The 19,344-nt window shown below is 33.2% G+C and overlaps 1 protein-coding gene across 3 annotated transcripts in view; it reads left to right on the forward strand.

Annotated features, from left to right (window-relative positions):
- The first annotated feature begins 8,001 nt into the window (after positions 1–8,001).
- LOC126969230 (myrosinase 1-like) overlaps positions 8,002–19,344 on the forward strand; it is a 28,089-nt gene continuing 16,746 nt past the window's right edge. For 2 of the 3 annotated variants that reach the window (XM_050814583.1, XM_050814581.1), the window contains exons 1-5: positions 8,002–8,086; positions 8,435–8,571; positions 13,959–14,629; positions 16,517–16,834; positions 16,905–17,143. In XM_050814583.1, the coding sequence (XP_050670540.1) occupies positions 8,067–8,086; positions 8,435–8,571; positions 13,959–14,629; positions 16,517–16,834; positions 16,905–17,143 (1,385 nt within the window). In that variant the 5' untranslated portion in view covers positions 8,002–8,066. The remainder of the gene's footprint in view (positions 8,087–8,434; positions 8,572–13,958; positions 14,630–16,516; positions 16,835–16,904; positions 17,144–19,344) is intronic. The other variant, XM_050814582.1, reaches the window with a different exon arrangement.

Below are 19,344 nucleotides of genomic sequence, written 5' to 3' on the forward strand. Positions count from 1 at the left end.
CAAGCCTTTCTTCTTTATCGATAACCACAATTTAAGGGATACCAAAGAAGTATTACATTTCCGGATGTTTATGAAACATCTGAACCAAATGAAGCATACAATTGATTTTTCGCAATGTTCTCACTTCTTTACTATCTCTGCTTTCCTTATATTAAAATTAAAATACAGTAAATTCGAAAACCAAAGTGGATATCAAAAGGAATAAGACAATGTTGCAAAAGAAAACGAGAGTTACTATGGAAATATAGAAAGAAACCTAATAATAAAAATAAACAAATGACAAAGTATATGGAAAGCGTTTAAAAAATATCATCAAACTAACACAAAAATCCCAAAATGATAATAAAATAAAAAAATCGCAATACAAATCTAAGACTACATGGGACAATTTTTATGAAACCATCATCGCCTACTCAAATAAATAGAATCATAAAAACACTAAAAAATTTGCGCTGATCAAATTTGTACCAAAGCAGTAAAATATGTATCTGATATAATATCGCCAGTTTTGTGTCATATTACAAATCTATGTGTAGAGAATGGTATAATATTGACACACTTTTTACACAAATTATCTTGCCCCAAGTTAAGCATATATAGCCTGTGTTATGGGTTACAAGACAACGATATATTTAATTATACAATATACTTACTTAAACATACATAAATTATTCATATAAACATACATAAATACATTTAAACATCCATGAGTCGGAAACAAACATCATATTCGGTAAACATCCAGATAAATTAAAAACTTCCATTGTGAAGCCAATTTTTAAAAAACAAGATAGGGAAGACATGGACTGTTATAGACCAAGTTACACTTATAACAATTTTCTCATAAATAATAGAAAAGTATATTTGTAATAACTTAAACGATTATTTTGAAAAGAATGAAAAATTAATCAAAAAGCAAAAAGGCTTTAGAAAAAACAAATCAATTATTTTAGCAATATACCATTTCATGAAGGAAGTCATTACTAATGTAGATAAAAGAAAGCATGTGTACGTACTTTATATGGACCTCACTAAGGCATTTGACTATGTCGACCATCAGATATTATTTGATAAGCTAAGCGTGTATAGGGTTAGAGGAAACAGTTTATCACTTCTTAAATCATATCTAACGGGGAGGCAACAAATGACAAAAAAACCAGGTTAGTACGTCATAATAAAACAAAAATTGCCTAAATTGGAAAACCCATATTGAAAATTTGTGCATAAAGGTAAATAAATTTTCATTTGCATTGCACATGCTGTCTTAATTAGTAAACCAGTCCGCAGTGTTAGTAGCTTTTAAAACATATGTCACATCAAATATTCGGCACGGGATCATATTTTGGGGAAATTCCACAGATAAGGATAGAGTTTTTAAATGTCAGAAAAAATGTATAAGAGCTTTATTTCATTTAAGCCTCACTGATTCCTGTAAACCATATTTTGATAAATTTAAAATACTTACTTTCCCGTGCTTGTATCCCGTGTTTTGGTAATAGTATATTTAATATAGCTCCTTAACTGCTTAATAAACTACCAGCATCATTAGCGGACCAAAACTTAAATATTAACTCTTTTAAAAATAATATTAAGGAAATTTTAATGACGAAGAAATATTAGTCAGTTAAAGAGTATTTAACAGACATGAATCTATAGTCATTAGAATAAGTTCATTTAGAAAATGTCAATTTGAAATATTCAAATTGACATTTTTAGTAAACTATTTTATTTTCTCATTTTAATAATATTATGATGGATAGACTTTTATGAATAATGTGGTTTTTATGTTGTATGTTTTCACTGTAAACTCAGAGTAAGAATTGTAAAATATTATTTTTGGATGCCTACCCGGCAGATTGTTAGCACCTATGATTGTGCAATGTAACACCAATGTACCCACTCAATCTATGCAAATAAATGACTTGATTTGATTTGATTATATGGGTGCTGGTTGGCCCGCTCTCCCAATCAAAAACGACATGAATGTATCTATGACTTTTAAAAATACGTAAATTTGATTATTTACATCCTAAAAGTTATCAAACAGATCAAATTATGGATAAGAACATTTATCTTGAATTAAAAAATAAATATTCTTTTCGGGCAATATGTCAAGCGTGCCATTTTGCGCGGGGTTTCTGTGACGTTAGAGTCTATGACATCATTCTACATTATACTTGATACGTAAGTATCTATCTCTACTCTGTGATTATACTAATGAATGTATAGCTGATGTTTTGTTTGGTTATACTGCTAAAACTAATAAACCGATCGGAATAATACTTGAAAGATAAGATGTGGCTATATACTAAAATTAATATTAAATTATTTTTTTATAAAATCAATGACACTTTATTTACCTAATTTCTATGCAGTTCCTATCTAACTTTAAAACTTTTACTACATGAACTCATGAATGAATCGTATTTTAGGCATAAATCACGGTGTACGGTAAAAAAAAAACATATCTGATGGATGATTCTGATTTTTGAATTTTGAATTTTGAATTTGAATTTTGAATTTTTGAATTTGAATTTTAAATTTATCTCTTTTTCGCTTGCGATAATTGCATTTACTATCCTTCTTTGACGTGTAATCGTAATGTAGTGTGCTATTGCAATTTTAAATTATTCATGTGTGCGTTAGTGTATCATTTATACACACCGAATGTTGTCTAGGTAACCAATCTATACTTTTAAATATTATTGTTACCGAGGTCCGTGCAATAATTCGGCACTGATCTCGTGCCAAAATATTGCGCGCGCGCTTCTTATCTGCTCCGTAAATAGCATACGAAATAAAATAGATTGTGAATAGTTATTGTATTTGTAAGGATTAAGTTTATGTGATTATATCTTACTAGTTATTGTGTAAATATTTTGTATAGGTACTTACAACTTTTAAGACAGTATATTAGTGATTGTTTTATAAAATGGCAAATAAAAGAAATAAAATTAGGTGTAAGTCACATTTGAATGCGAAAAGAATTGCGAAAGAAATATAGTGAGTTATACTTTTTATTTATGTATTGCTATTGACCACAGTAACAGTATTAAAAAAAATCCTCCAGTAGTGAAACGCCTTCGATGTGGGTTACAATCTTTTATAATACTATATTTTATTGTTTCAGTTCAAAAATGGCTCGAAATAAAAAAGGTTTATTAAAAAACTCTTTATTTTCTCACTCACTCTCGCTCATTCATAATATATTGTATAAAGCACCTACTAGAAAGCGCACAAGATACCTGACTCTGCGCCCGTGTTTGAAGTTCAAGAATATATCCCTGCCAGTACTTGTATACAAATTGTAATCACATTCATCAATGATAGCGAATATTTACTTGCGAAACACTGAACACATCAACACTCTTGATATAAACGTTGATATGGCAGCAAACGTAGTCAGAGAGGTCTCGACGAATTTTGGGATGGTTCTTTAGGCAAGTTGAAATTGTGAAACAAAAAAATTTTCGTCATTTGCCGAAACCAGCCCCGCAAGCCTTTAAGCGACTCAGGCAAAAATAAATTAAATATTTTTAAGTAACTTCATTATTTCTATGCAGCATTATAATGAATTGTTTTATTTCAGAAAACCGTGTAACGATACGTCTAATAAGACTCACGCATCTTATATAACATTAGAGTCTGTTGATTTGCAACCCTCTGCGAATAAGTAAGTTTTTTTCTGCTGTCGTTCAGAGGCATTAAAAAACTAAAATTTATTTATGCAGTATCTCATAAACATTAATATTAAACAAATAATTATTGTTCCAGAACATTGAAAACACCTAATTATGATACTATACAAGATGTACTCTTACCAATGTCTTCGTTATCTGTGAAAGACCAGTAGTACATTCTGAAACTACTCAGTAAGTATCAGTACTGACATAACAAATACACATGTGACCAGCACGTTTTTACGATTATTTTTATATTATTATAATTATTCATGATCAACGTATACAAACTTTGTCTTGTATGACTTGTCTATTTAAAATTGTATTTTATACCTAATTATAATAACGATGGAGTTCTAAAAGTCCATGACATTTTTTAATTATTTCCAACATCAGTTCTGTAGGTTCCACGTTATAGTATCTCAAACACTTATTTTATATTGTTACAGAGAAAATGATGGAAATGAAGACGCATTCATTACTGAAATGGATAACAAGGAAAGCCATTTTAAACCCATATCAGGGCGGCGAATAATTGATATAAATTATTTTTTACAAAAATTCCAAGATGAAGCACGCCACAATGATCTATTTGATTGTAAATTAAGCAACTTCTGCTTAGTTGATGAAAGAAGACATGGAATGATTTCAATCTTTAAATTTACCTGTAATATGTGTAAAGAAATTTATTCGGTTTCATCTGAAAACACCAATGAAACCGAGCATGTAGATGCTAATATAGCTGCTACCACTGGAGTTGTAGACTCTGGTATAGGGTTTTCTCAGATTGAAGAGTTATTTTCAGCAATAAACATTCCCATATTTTCTACAAAATTCTTTATTCAACTGCAAAATTAAACTTTATAAGAAATGGGAAGAAACTGCATGTGAAACAATGGAAGCTGCTACCAATAAAGAAAAAGAGATTGCTTTAGAAGACAGCCGGACCAAAAACGGCTATGCTGTCATAGATATCTATGTGGATGGAGCATGGTGTGCCAGGTCATATGGTTCATACTCTAGCTTCATCAGGTGCTGCAGCCATAATTACCAGAAATACGGGTGAAGTTCTGCACTTCGGTGTCAAAAATAAATATTGTCTCGTATGTGCCGGTGCCGAAAATAAAAAAAAACTGCATCTCAAGACCACTTGTGTTTCAAAAAAATCGTCTAGTTCGATGGAAGCCGACATAATCGTTGAAGGTTTCAAAAGATCAATTTCCACGTATGGTAGAATATATGGTAGATGGTGATTCTTCGACCTACTCCAAAATTCTTATCTCAAATCCTTCTGAATGTCAAAATTTGACGGTTGAAAAATTAGAGTGCCACAATCATATATTGCGCAATTTTTGCAAAAAACTAAGAGCAGTCACCACAGAAACTAAATACATATTGGCTCACCGAAAAACCCTCACAAATCAAAAAAATATGACAATACGAAAGCCAATAGTGAATTCTATTCACACAAGGCCTCGTAGAGTCCTAACAATGTAGCAATATCCATTTTGCACAACGATATTATTAACTCTTTATCTCATGCTTATGGGAATCATCAATTATGTCAAAAATACTTTTGTGATAAAGATATAAACTGTGGTGGCGAACTGTAAAAGATTGAAAATTCCACATTTAAATTATTTAGAATAAACGCTATTGTGTCCAACGTGGCACCAAAGCCACGTAGTTTGATTGGAGACGTGAACACAAATACCGTAGAGTGCTTCAACAGCGTTATAGCAAAACTTACTGAGGGTAAATGAATCAATTTTGCTTTAAAAGGGGGCTATCAAGATAGATGCGCAGCAGCAGTTGTTTCCTTTAACGCAAAATCTGCAATATCAACAATACAAAAAGCTATAACAAGTAACGCTCCCGGAGGTTTAGCTGAAATTGAGAAGAGGCGTGCGAATAACCGAAAAATAATCATGGAACACCCAGTTAAGAAACGTAGAGTTCTAAAAGATTTAAATAAAGTGCAACACGACTATGGTTCAGCCTGTTCATTGCCCGATATGTCGCAAAAAGAATTTGACAATTCAAAATAACATTTTCTCAAAAAACAGGAAACACAAAGCAGAGAGGTCTACAATATTACAAAGAGACAGTAGCGAGTGGCTCGAAATAAGAAAAAATATAATAACTGCTTCCAACTTTGGACCAATATGTAAAAGAAAAGTCACATTAGATACAGCTCCCCTCGTTAAAAAACTATTGCACAAAAAAAAATTGTCCCATCTCACATCTATCGCACATGGAGTTGAGCATGAGCAGCAAGCTTTGAAGCAGTTGCAGCAGCAGGAAAATGTTATCATTGAGCCCTGTGGTTTATTTATAGATAAAGGATACCCTTTTATTGGGGCAACGCCTGATGGTTTAATTGGAGAAGATACTATAGTCGAAGTCAAGTGTCCAATTACAGCTCACAAAAAAGGACTTTCCCATTTTATACAAGAAAACAACATACAAATTTAAAAATTATAATATAATAATAACTAAAACTACAATGGTGAATAAAAACTCAAACTGGTACTATCAGATACAAGGCCAGCTACATATGTCAGAACAACAACAGTGGCTTTTGGCTATATGGGCAGGCGAGAATGAAAATGTATACACAAAATTCATAGAAAAAGATGATTTATTATGGGAAACTAAAATGAAACCGAAATTGATAAAATTTTACACGAAATGCTTGCTACACGAACTCATAGACAGCAGAAATATACGTAGTATGCCCATTAGAAACTTATCCATGCAAGATAATAACGAAAACATTCCCCCTGATGATCAAGATGAAAACGAAAATGTTGACCCTGATGAATCACAACCGAGACAAAGCACGCGCCAATTAAATGTGAACGATTTTTAAAGAATTAATGGCAATGGTATCATTGAATATAGTTTTATACATATAAAGTAAATAGCTATATTTCACACAAGTAAGAAAATTTTAGAAATTTTTTAGACCTTAAGTGTTTTTGACAAAATTATGCACTTAAATGATTTTTGATCACAATATTGTATTATTTTTAACGATCCCTATTTTTTGGCCTGATACTGTTTAGCTTAGATTGTAGCATGCGAATAATCAGGGTTTACGTAAGTGAGACTTCACATTCGACTAGATCTTTGAGGCGTAGCCGGGAAGTTCGGGACAATTTTTTGGGGAGTTCTTCTAGGCAAGTTGAAATTATGAAAGAAATACAATTTTAGCTAGTTAACGGTTTTATTTGGATTTTAAATTTGCATAAGTAGTATGCTGTGAATTATCAAACTACCCGCTAACTCGCTAAACGAGTTGCGGAGCTGGATTAGGTGTTTGTCGAAATTGTATTTTTTACAATAATTTCAACACGCCTAAAGCACCTTCCCAAAATTCATCGCGAGCTCTTAGGCTAGTGGAGACCTCGCACTTATTGCGCTTGGAACACACGGCCAACAAACTACAATAACAATCAATTTATTCATAAATATTTTTTAGGGTTTATTGTATAATATATTTATTCAAATTGAATGTCTTAGGTTTTTTTGATTACTACGAATTATTTCAAAACAAACTTACAATTAGTGAAATCTCATATTTTATTTTTTAAATAAATTATTAAGTTAAATTTAGTTGACCTACAGCTACCTGCTTACAAGAAACATTGTGATTTGTGACACGCCAGCAACGTTAACGCACGACTTGCTTCGCGGGAATCGCAAGCAACCCTTGTAAGCGTTAAATGCCTACTTCGCTGGATCTACGCGGCCCTAATAGTGATTTTTCTTATGGTCAGGTACCTAACTATTAAATACGAAATAGTTTATGAAAGTGACACTAGATGGCGTTTAATCTAGTATTATTTGCTTTTAATTTGACTAAGATAATGGGGTTTCTGTGGTTCAACGCCATCTAATAAAGTTTAGGATACTAACTTCCACTAGCGACAAAACAGAAGTGTTGAAAATTATTTTATTTTGCAATTAGAAAATTGCAAAATAAAATAATTTTCAAAAGTAACGCTGGGAGGCCGACAGGAAAGTACACTGCTAATTGTTGCCTTATTTGTGAGCAGACAAAGTCTGTCTTTATTTAAATGAGAAAAACGTTACTATCAAATTTTGATGAGCACATTTCTAGAAAATTAATTATACTAACATTAATTACAGGTAATTGCAGCCAATTTTTAAAGGCAACCTATCGCTAATGCATACTCCCTCAATGTTTATTCAAATTTATCAAAAAACAGATACCTGCACAATTGAGCAGTGAGATCTTAGGCTATAAAATCTATTCAGTCAATCTTATCTTAAAAATGTCAATCGATTTCGCAGATGAGATAATAACTCCTATATATAAACATCTTAGTCAAAGAAGACTTCGCTAAAGATGATTGCAAAATGAAAGCTTTTGTATTTAGGTATGTAACGTGTGTTTATTATACTATATTATTATAAGTCTGAACTTTTTATACGGCGTTTTAAGGCATGTCAACAGTGAGGTGGAGTTCAGAATTTGGGAAAGCCCAAAATTACCGAGGAGTACGTACCTTGATTGCAGTCGGTAGTATTCAGGTGTTAAGTGCCATAGCTAAATTATTTTTACTTTTCTATTACTTTCACTATGGTACGACGCCATTGTGTTCAAGTGTAATTAATGATAAATAAATATTTCTATTTAGAGATCACCTCTCAAGGAGTAAGGCCTTATACAAATATTTTTTGTAAGCAAAAATTTTATTATCTACTTACTTCTTACTTCTTCGCAGATTTTTTGTGATCTTTGGTATTGCATTTGCATCCTGCAAAGGGACACCACGGCAAGAAGTCAGACGTCTACCAGATGGGTTGTTGCTGGGCGCAGCAACGGCGGCATACCAAGTAGAAGGTGCATGGAATGAAGATGGTAAATAAAACTATTACTCATAGATCATACTTAGACATTTTTAACCGACTTCTAACAGGAGGAGATTCTTAATCAGATGGGTTTTTTCATGTATGTTCACCGATTACTCTGAGATTTATGATCCGATTTACGTATTTCATCTTTAGTTCGATGCGGAATAGTTGCCATTTGTTTTCATAAAAATTTTACATAGTTTTTTTTTGTGGTTTTAATTTTTAAACATTTTTTATGAAAATTATCATCTACGTGGATGATATAATTGTTTTTTGTGTATGATTTTTTTAGGAGTTGTCATTCAGGTTGTGTATATATTATTGTTATTAACTAACACTAAAAAGTAAAAAATAAATTATTGTTATTTTTGATTATTGTTATTATGGGAATCGGTGTCCTTCCGTCGCGACCCGCTCTCGCCTCCTCATGATTCAAGCACATCTCACCTATAAATATGTATGTAGTTACAAACTATCTTGGATGACGCCGATTCCAACAATTACAATAATCATAACTAGAATTAGATTAATTCATTATATTGTATAAAAATACGCATATTTTCTTATAATTTTAAGTGCATATTATATCTATTGTTTTGGAATAGTGTTTTTGAAGTCGGTTGTGTTTTTGTTTATTATTTTTTTATTTTAATGAATTTGAATTTGAATTTGTTCCGTTACTTTGTCATGGATTCCGTTATCAGAACTTAACCAAACTCTCACCAAACTATCTTTGAATTTGATACTTTCCACTAAAAAGAGAATAATCGAAATCGGTGGCGCGGTATTGAGTCAAATTTTTCAAATTTAAATATTTTTATTCAAAATAGGATTTAAAATCACTTATTGAACGTCAAAAACTACAACCCATTCAAAAGAGACTGCCTCAGACCTGAGAAGAATGGGCGCAAGAAACTCAGCGGGCTTTTTTTTCGTACAATAAACATTTATAATTAAAGAGCCTGAGGGTGTTCGCTTTATTCCCAGTCCGTGGTGTCATTAACAAAATCGTTTATGCTATAATAACCTTTCCCACACAAACGTTTTTCAACAATTCTTTTAAATTTCGTAACACATTTGTTTTGTACATTTTCTGGGATCATATTGTAGAAGCATATACATCGCCCAACAAAAGACTTACTAACTCGACCCAACCAAGTAGTAGGCATAACAAGTTTATGTTTGTTCCTCGTGTTATCATTATGAATGTCACAGTTTCTAGAAAATTCTTCAATGTGCCTATGAACATACAGACCATTATCAAAATTGTATTGAGAAGCAACAGTCAAAATGTTTATTTCTTTAAATTTTTCTCTTAATGATTCTTTAGGACCTAGGTTATAAATCGCGCGAATAGCCCTCTTCTGCAGCACAAAGATAGTATTAATATCGGCTGCACTGCCCCATAACAATATACCATAGGACATAATACTATGAAAATAACTAAAGTATACAAATCTCGCCGTATCTATGTCAGTTAACCGTCTAATTTTCTTAACCGCATATGCTGCAGAACTAAGCCTATTCGCCAATCCCTCAATATGGGGGCCCACTGCAATTTGGAATCAAGAGAAATGCGAAGAAATACAGCAGATTCCACTTGTTTTACCACCTCTCCATTTAATAAAATATTAACATCTACATTTTTGACATTTGGCGCGGTGAATATATTTGGTTTTATGACTATTTAACAATAAGTTATTGGCGCTAAACCAGTACACTATGTCAGATAGAGCATTGTTTACTTCTTCATATAAAACTTGGCTTCGTTTCACTTTGAATATAAGTGAAGTGTCATCCGCAAACAATACCACCTTGTGTTTTTTTTCTACAAGGTTAGGTAGATCATTTATATAAATTAGGAAGTGGAAGAGTCCAAGAATAGACCCTTGTGGTACCCCCATACCGAGAGGAGTCCCAGGAGATCTCCTGCCATTCACCTCGACCCTCTGAATTCTATTATTTAAATATGAGATCAGAAGATCGAGTGCAGATCCTCTTATACCATAGTGGCATAGCTTCCTGACCAGCGTTGAATGTTGAACACAATCAAAAGCCTTAGATAAATCACAGAAGATACCAAGTGCATTCTGTGATTCCTCCCAGGCCTCAAAAATATTCCTGATGAGTTCAACACCTGCATCCGTAGTCGAGCGTCCCCTAGTAAAGCCAAATTGTTTTATATGAAGTAACTTATAAGTATTAAATTGAGTAAGTATTTGGCTTAAATTATTTTTTTCAAAAATTTTACTAAGGGTCGGCAACACTGAAACAGGACGATAGTTATTCGGGTCAGAAGTGAGTCCCGATTTAAATATTGGTGTAATTTTACTATACTTGATAAGGTCAGGAAATACGCCATGTTCAATACAGCTATTAAAAAGTAGTGCTAGATATGGTGCTATGACGTCAATAACAGAACTTATTATTTTTACAGATATGCCCCATATATCAGCAGTTTTTTTCATTTCTAAGGATCTGAAAGTTTTAATTATTTCTGCTGGGCTAACTACACTGAATTTGAAATTTTGTTTACATTCCTTTATCATTTTCCAAAAGAAGTGACTTGGCAACACTGGTGGAGGAGACAAGGGTGCTTGAGATGGAAACTGGAATGTCAGAAAAAAAATTCTCAAAAGCAGAAGCTACTTCCTGCTCAGAGTGGATTTTTGTATTGTTTATTATTAGATTATATTAAAACTTGCAGTCTTCCGCTCTTCCAGATTCCCATTTAATAACTTTCCAAGTCATTTTTATTTTATAAATATCAGGGGATTTTTTTGAATTTGAAGCATTTTTAAATCTTATAGTAATTCGTAAATTTATCATCCACTTTGCTTTACGTATTTATAGCAAATTTAAGACTTTTATGGTGTTCTTATGAATGCCATTGTCAGATCTGGACCATGTACAATGGAGGTTATAATGGGACCACACGGAAAGTACCAGCTATCAAATAAAAAAAGAATTATCAAAATCGGTTCACCCAGTCGAAAGTTTTGAGGTAACTAATATAAAAAAAGGACCTACCGACGAATTGAGAACCTCTTCCTTTTTTGAAGTCGGTTAAAAAGTTAATTTAATACACATATTATGCACCGACTTAAAAGGTAGCACATCTTAATAATAGTATTTTATTAATATTAAGGGAAAAGCTTTGCATAGGAAGTGTATTAAATTAAGTTTTTATTAAGTTATTTTATACTTTTCAGTTTTCGAAGTGGGTTTTTTTAAACGTAGTTTTTTTATATTCTCATAAATGTGTTTCACATTTTAATTTTTCTCCAAAGTACTTTCCCTCACTATTTACATTTTTTTTCACTCTTTACAACCATTATCTACAGCAGTTGTTTCATAGGGACGTCTTGAGTGGCTTCTTGAAACGCTTTCACTCCCACTTCAGGGCTTGTAAGTCTTATACCTCAACAAATCAACTATAAATAATATTTATGTACCAAACTTATATTTATTTCAACAAGGAAACCATAAAAAAAGATATACGCATAACCATCATTACAAATGCGATCAAAGATTACCTATGAAATATTCCTTCAGTTTCTGTTTAATATTTGTATGGGTCACGCATTGGATATAAATAACGACAGTTATTGTTTTTTAAAATTTTAAGTTGTAGTTTTTAAATATTATTAAGATAAGTATTGTAAGTACGACCATAACTACTGAGACCGTATTGTATATAAGTATGTGCGAAACTATTATATTAAAACAGTAATTTTATTTTAAAAGGAACACGATGATTTAAGGTAGAGATAGGTATAGCTGTCTGTCCGATGCAACATGTTGGCCCGCAGGTTTTCACAATGCACGGAGACTGTTGAAGTTGCGCTTTTTAAATCGTACTGTCAGTCATTTTACACCTGCAGCCTATGGGTTAACTACACACTGCGGACATACAGCGATCTGCGTGTTCAATATAATAACGCGTTCCGGGTGCTGATGGGACTGCCGCGCCACTGCAGCGCCTCCGCTATGTTCGCGGCAGCTCACACAGATGGCTTTGCGGCTATCATGCGCAAGTGGTGCGCTTCTACCATGCGCCGCATGCGCGACAGTCCCAACACCATACTGCATGCGCTGTCGGACCGGTGGGACTCCCCGATGCTGGATCGTTGGATACGGCTGCACGCAGTCGTACAGTAATTTACCGTCATCATCGGGAGGTCCACCCGGACCAGCCTGTTATTTTATTTTATTTATTTTCTAAATATGTGATTTAATAAGTAATTACTAACACTATTTTGTAAGTTCGCAAATTGTACTAACAAATATGGATGTAATCTCATGAATGAATCCGAAATAAATGATTATTATTATTATTATAGTTATCAACTAATTCGATAATAGCCCAAGTGTGTTGTGTTGTGACAAGCATGATGACTAGGCGCGTGTAAGCAGTTATGTTTGTGAGCACATGCGTATATTTTAAATGTGGTAATCTAATGTGGATTACTTTTGTTTTATTGGGATTTCGGTCTACAAACAAAAGACAGGTATCGTCTGCAAACAGATATCATATTCAATACAGTGACTCATATCGTTACCATAATATGTTAAAAAGTGTAAAGGACCTAGGACGGATCTCTGCGCTGTACCGTCATTAGCTACAATAGTGCCACTGTTTGTGTTGGATATTTTTACAGTATAAGTGCGATTTCTAAGATAGTCCGCACACCAGATGAGCAAAAGTCAACGTATACCACACATATCTAATTTTTTTTCAAGCCGGGCATGATTCAGGGTGTCAAGAGCTCGCGATAAGTCAATGAAGAGTGCTAATATTTTTTTCATGAAAATAAGGGACGAGACGAGCAGGACGTTCAACTAATGGTAATTGATATGCCCTGCCCATTACAATGCAGCGCCGCTCAAGATTATTGAAAAAAGCTAAAATTCTGAGCGGCACTACAACTGCGATCGTTACCTTGAGACATAAGATATAAAATCTCATTTGCCCAGTAATTTCACTAGCCTTCAGACCGAAACACAGTCATGCACATTACTGCTTCAGGGCAGAAAAAGGCGCCGTTGTGGTACCCATAATCTAGCCGGCATCCGATGCAAAGGAGCCTCCCACTCGTAATACATGTTCTTTTTCATTTAGGTATCCATTTGACTTCGTCAGTAAATTTAAAATGAAGGTTAGAAGAAAGAGAACCTTATTTTATAACCTTTTTTTTGTTTTGTTTTTTTTTTTTATTTTTTTTATTTTATGTCATGAAAACCAGCCAGATACAAATACTACAGCAAAAAGATATATTATGCGATAAGACTTTTTCAGCCTATAATAAATATTTTATGGAATTTATGAAGCGTAGGAGGTGGGAAAAAAAATCAACTGCTACAATACATTTCTTATGTGACTTATGATTGCAGGTAAAACGGAAAACATTTACGATTATTTAACGCACACTAATCCATGCTATGCGACGGATTGTGCTAACGGTGATGTGGCTGCTAACTCTTACCACATGTACAAACGGGATGTTGAAATGATGAGAGAACTTGGGATTGATTTTTACCGATTTTCTCTTTCCTGGAACAGACTGCTACCTACGAGCTTCCCAGATAAAATCAACCAGGCTGGTGTTGACTACTACAACAATCTAATAAATGAAATGCTTACGTACAAAATTGAACCTGTGGTTACTCTATTTCATTGGGATCTACCCCAGAAATTACAGCAACTAGGTGGGTGGACTAATCCCCATGTAGTTGACTGGTATGCAGACTATGTGAAAGTAGCATTTGAATTATTTGGAGATAGAGTTAAGTACTGGATAACAATAAATGAGCCACATGAAGTTTGTTATTATGGATATGGTACTGATATGTTAGCTCCAGCATTAAACTTAACTGGTGAAGCTGATTATTTATGCGCAAAGAATTTACTGTTAGCGCATGCACGAGCTTATCATATCTACGATCAAGAATTCAGACCTAAACAAGATGGTATGATATTTATCACAATCAATACCGAATGGTATGAACCTGCTAGTGACGATGATGATGCTGTTGAAGCAGCATATGCTATGACTCAATTTATGGTAACTATAAAGAATAAACATATCACAAACATTACAATTTAGTCGGACTCGTTAGATATTATGGTTCATATGTACGGTGGACCACAATATCTTACGATAATCATCATGCTCGCTTAGTGACCATTGCTTGTGGCGGCGACGTGGGGCAGGCTTCCCTAAAGTATGGTCGAGGAAGGCGATGGCTGGTCCATGCGTCATGCACCCATTCACAAGAACGGGCGCTACTTGTTGTGCGTTTTTTTTTTTAATTTATTTTATTTAATTACTTTAAATTCAAATTATTATGTTTATTTTATTTAATAAAAGGCATAATGCCTTTATTTATTTATGGTATGTGCGGATTTATGCATCTACTGTACTCAGTAACTCTTGTGTTTATTATTATTAATTTACTTTTTTTATTTTTTATTTACTCGTGTCAGCCATTTAGTTATTGACCTTTGAGTATTTTTGTTGAATATCTTTGCAGATATCACAATTGAACTGATTCGTAAATTGCATTAAAAATAAAAACTTGTAATACCTAATCTATTTAGAAAAGAGCAACCTGAGAGTTTCTAGCTCATTCTTCTATAAGGAAATCTGCCTTCCAAATGAGCTGTATGTTAAAAATATGACATATTTCAAGTGTAATATGATGAACCTATGAAAAAAAACTGATTTGATTTGACCATGAATTAGTCAATATTTAAAAACATTTATAAGACATACTAAAAAGAAATAACTATCGAGTAAATAGACAGGATTTTTATTTTTTTAATAACACCATTGAAATGACCTCCATCTCGACTTCAGCATTCTTTTAAACGAGAACGAAAATTCACGATCACTCGTCTGCATAATAATCCCTATAAAAACAAATCGGCTGGCATCAAATCACGACTCCTGGCCACGGAATGTTGACTCTCCGAGAAATGAGTTATTCGGGGAACATCACTTATACGACTGGCAGGGCCTCGTTAATAGTATGGTATTTGACTCCATCTTACAGAAACCGTGTGTTCCGATTATAATCAGAAAATTTCTGTTATTGTGGTATCAAAAACTCCCTAACATTCTTAGATTTACAGTAGAGTTAAAAGTGACCGAAAGGCCATGAGAATCCTAAAAAAATGGGTCCAATTAGAATTCCTATTGCTGCAATTGCTACCCATACAGTTATTTTAGGTGAATGCACGAGCCTTTGATGTGTAGTTTTGGAATTTTCTCCATTATCTGCAGTTCTGATTGTTATCATTCCCGTTGAAGTGGAAATGGGCTTCGCCGGAAAACGATATGTTGTCGAAGTTAAGAAAGCATTCCAACACTGTTTCTGTATACAATTTACGTAAATTTAAATCATTGGGCCTCAATTCCTTCACTAACTGAATCTTATACGGGTGCATTTTAAAATCTAACTTCATTATACGGCGTTACGTTGTCCGCGATATTATTGATTCAGAAGGCTTGCGCGTCGATAAATCAGCTAACTACTACAACTAAACCCGAAACTCTTTGCACGTTCTCTTCACTTCTGAAAGTCCGTGGACCACCACCTTGCTTTACATTTAGTGATGATCCAGTCTCTTTGAACTTTTTTACCTATTTCTTTATAAAAACTGGACTTGATGTAAGTAGTGTAAATCGCATTCAACCCTAAATAAGCGCCTCACATTAACGAGAGATCCACTCTTTTAATAAACTTTCTGTACGCAAAAGGCACACTGCGGCCCCGTGAACCGATCCATTGTGACGAAATTTGGAAGAAACGAAACAACCACTAGACCCTTCCCTGCCCCCTCGCAGCTACGCTCAGGTTTATTTGGGAAAACAAATTTAAATGGTAACTAATTCATGGCCAATCCTGTATTATATGATGTTAAACTTTTTCGTGTTCATTAATTTTAGTGGGGTCAATATTCTCATCCAATTTTTTCAAAAAGCGGCGGTTTTCCTGATGTAATGAAGAAAAGAATAGGCGACATGAGTCAGAAGCAAGGCTTCTTCAGATCCAGATTGCCTGAAATGTCACAAGAAGAGATAGATTACGTTCGAGGGACCTCTGATGTATTCGGTGTCAATCATTACTCTACATATTTATCATACAGAAATGCATCCACAGAGCAGTACTTTAGCCAAATTCTGAGACCGTCATTTGAATCAGATTCTGGTGCTTTGACATATCAACTACCTGAGTGGAAAATTGGAGAATCTCCTATCACTATGGTAAGATTTACTGTATAAATTTTATTATGATACATAATATTATACATACAAAATATTTTCACTATTACAGTACGTGCCATGGGGCTTTTACAATCTTCTTACATATATACGGAACGAATATGACAATATACCAGTTTTCATAACAGAAAATGGAATGGCTACTCATGGTGGGTTAATTGATAATGACAGAGTGACGTACTACCGTGGATATATGTCTGCCATGTTAGATGCCATAGAAGATGGTTCAAATATAATCGGGTACACGGCTTGGAGCCTTATGGATAATTTTGAATGGTTGAGGGGCTACACGTAAGTAAAATATTACATAAATGGCGGGAGAGGAATGTAACTTTTTTTGACTGTCTGATTGACTAAAAAATACCTTCATGTAAATAATAAATTTTTAGATACATTATTCAAAAGTTAACACATTAGAAGATACGATTATTTTATTTGGCAAACATGTTTGCAATGGTTGCATTGGTTTGGGCTTTTCATTTATAAAAATTGTACACTAACTTTTCTCAAAATAATGCAGGGAAATAAAACACACTTTTTATATTATACATCCAATTTAGTTTACCTTTTTCGCTAAATAAATATCATCTGGAGCTTTAATAAAAATTGATTTATGTTTTCGCCAGTTAAATTTTTCGATTTCTTTCTTTTGAATCCGGTCGATTGTCGTTTAAGAAAATTAGTTTTTCACATGAATTGTACATTTCAGCATGGAATAAATTTCCCATTAATGATATTTACAATAATAAACAATAATAAATAATAATTAAAATACTGTTTCGGAGAAAATGTTCGCTTTTCTCTCGTTTTTCCAACTCATAAAATTTACATATACTTTCAAATATTTTTCTTTTGACTTCGCTGGAAGCAGGTTTTCCATTGCCAATTTGGGTTCTGATCTTAAATCTGGTGGAGTACAATCAATTTCCACTTCACTCTCTGAACCGTTGGAACACATTTTTATTATTATTTATTTAATAAGGTACCTTTGTAAATAACAAATCAAGACGAGTTTTCAGCTTTACCGCCAATTTTTTTTATCATCTGTGTCAGCAGGCAAACGCATTTATGGCTATAAAGCCACCTAAACGCAATTTGTACTAAGCCAAGAGATTATGGTATGCCAAGAATTGCAAACGAGATCCGATCAAAGAGTATTTAATAACCCCAGCACGCCGTTTCATACAACATTGCGCGTTCATTTTTCGAAAATAATGAAAATTTTTCCATGCATGTTTGAGAAAAATAATGTAATTATGTAGTTCATACCATTTTTCAAACCGATGAAAATTCAATAATTTATGTAGTCTGTCCCATTTTCCTCACTATAAGCATTTTTTTATGTATGATATCCGGATGACTTTGTACCACCAAAAGTTTAAAAAGTTCTTTGATACGAAATTATCATCGTGTTAAGACTAAATACATAATAGTCTAAAACTGGTAAGCACGCTTTAATAAAAAACCAAAACAATAGACGCATAATTTTTTTATTTATAATTACGAAAATAAACGGCGCGCAATTGACACGGACAAGAGTATCACAAAGGGTATTGGCACAAGATATCCAGAACGTCTGGTCTCCAAGTTTCTCGGATCACGGTCTACCGAAAGCGGGGGGGGGGGGGGGGGGGGCTAACCTACCGGTTCGCGCACCACCAACATTATATTAGATATTCCCCACTATGTAAATTATGTAATGAACTCTCTAGAGAAAGAATAGAGATATTGGATACTTATTACATTATCATCTGCTTCTATAGAACTTTATATCTTTATCTGAATTCTTTGAACGTTTTCAGCTTTTTCATAAGCTTATGACTAACAATAATATGTGGTGAACTTAATGTAGACATTATGAAGAAATCTAACAATACTAATCTTTATATTGACATTCTAAACAACTACAACTTGAAAATATACATTGTTAAACCTACTCCAGAAAAATCATATATTGACCACATAATTGGTAATATAAAACAGGCATATGGTATAGTGTTACCATCGTTCATCATAATAAAACCTCATTCACACTATTATTTCACTAGGACAGATTTCTCCCAAGAAAATCTCATGCTTATCTTGGTCTGAGGTATATATTCAGAACAGTTGCGAAAATGCATTTATAATTACAAAAGGGATTAAGAAAATCCTGCAACACAAAACGTCAAATTATTACATAAGATTCTGTCATCAATATTACATAAACAAAAACAATACTAGAAAGATTAAATATAAATTCAATTATAAGCAATATAGTAAAATTCCTAAGAAATACATAAACAATGCAGAAACAAATAGTAGCGAACGTTATATAAATAATTCAAGAAATAAAGGTAAAGCAGTCTGGAATCTCATTAAAGATAAAGTTGATGTAAATATATCACCCAAACATTTACAAAAAAAACCAAATGATATTGCAAATGAATTTAATGATTATTGTATAAATAGGAGTAAGAATGTTAATGGAATAAAACCAGACTACAAATTAA

Source organism: Leptidea sinapis, chromosome 17 (assembly GCF_905404315.1).
Source record: "Leptidea sinapis chromosome 17, ilLepSina1.1, whole genome shotgun sequence".
Taxonomy (NCBI): domain Eukaryota; kingdom Metazoa; phylum Arthropoda; class Insecta; order Lepidoptera; family Pieridae; genus Leptidea; species Leptidea sinapis.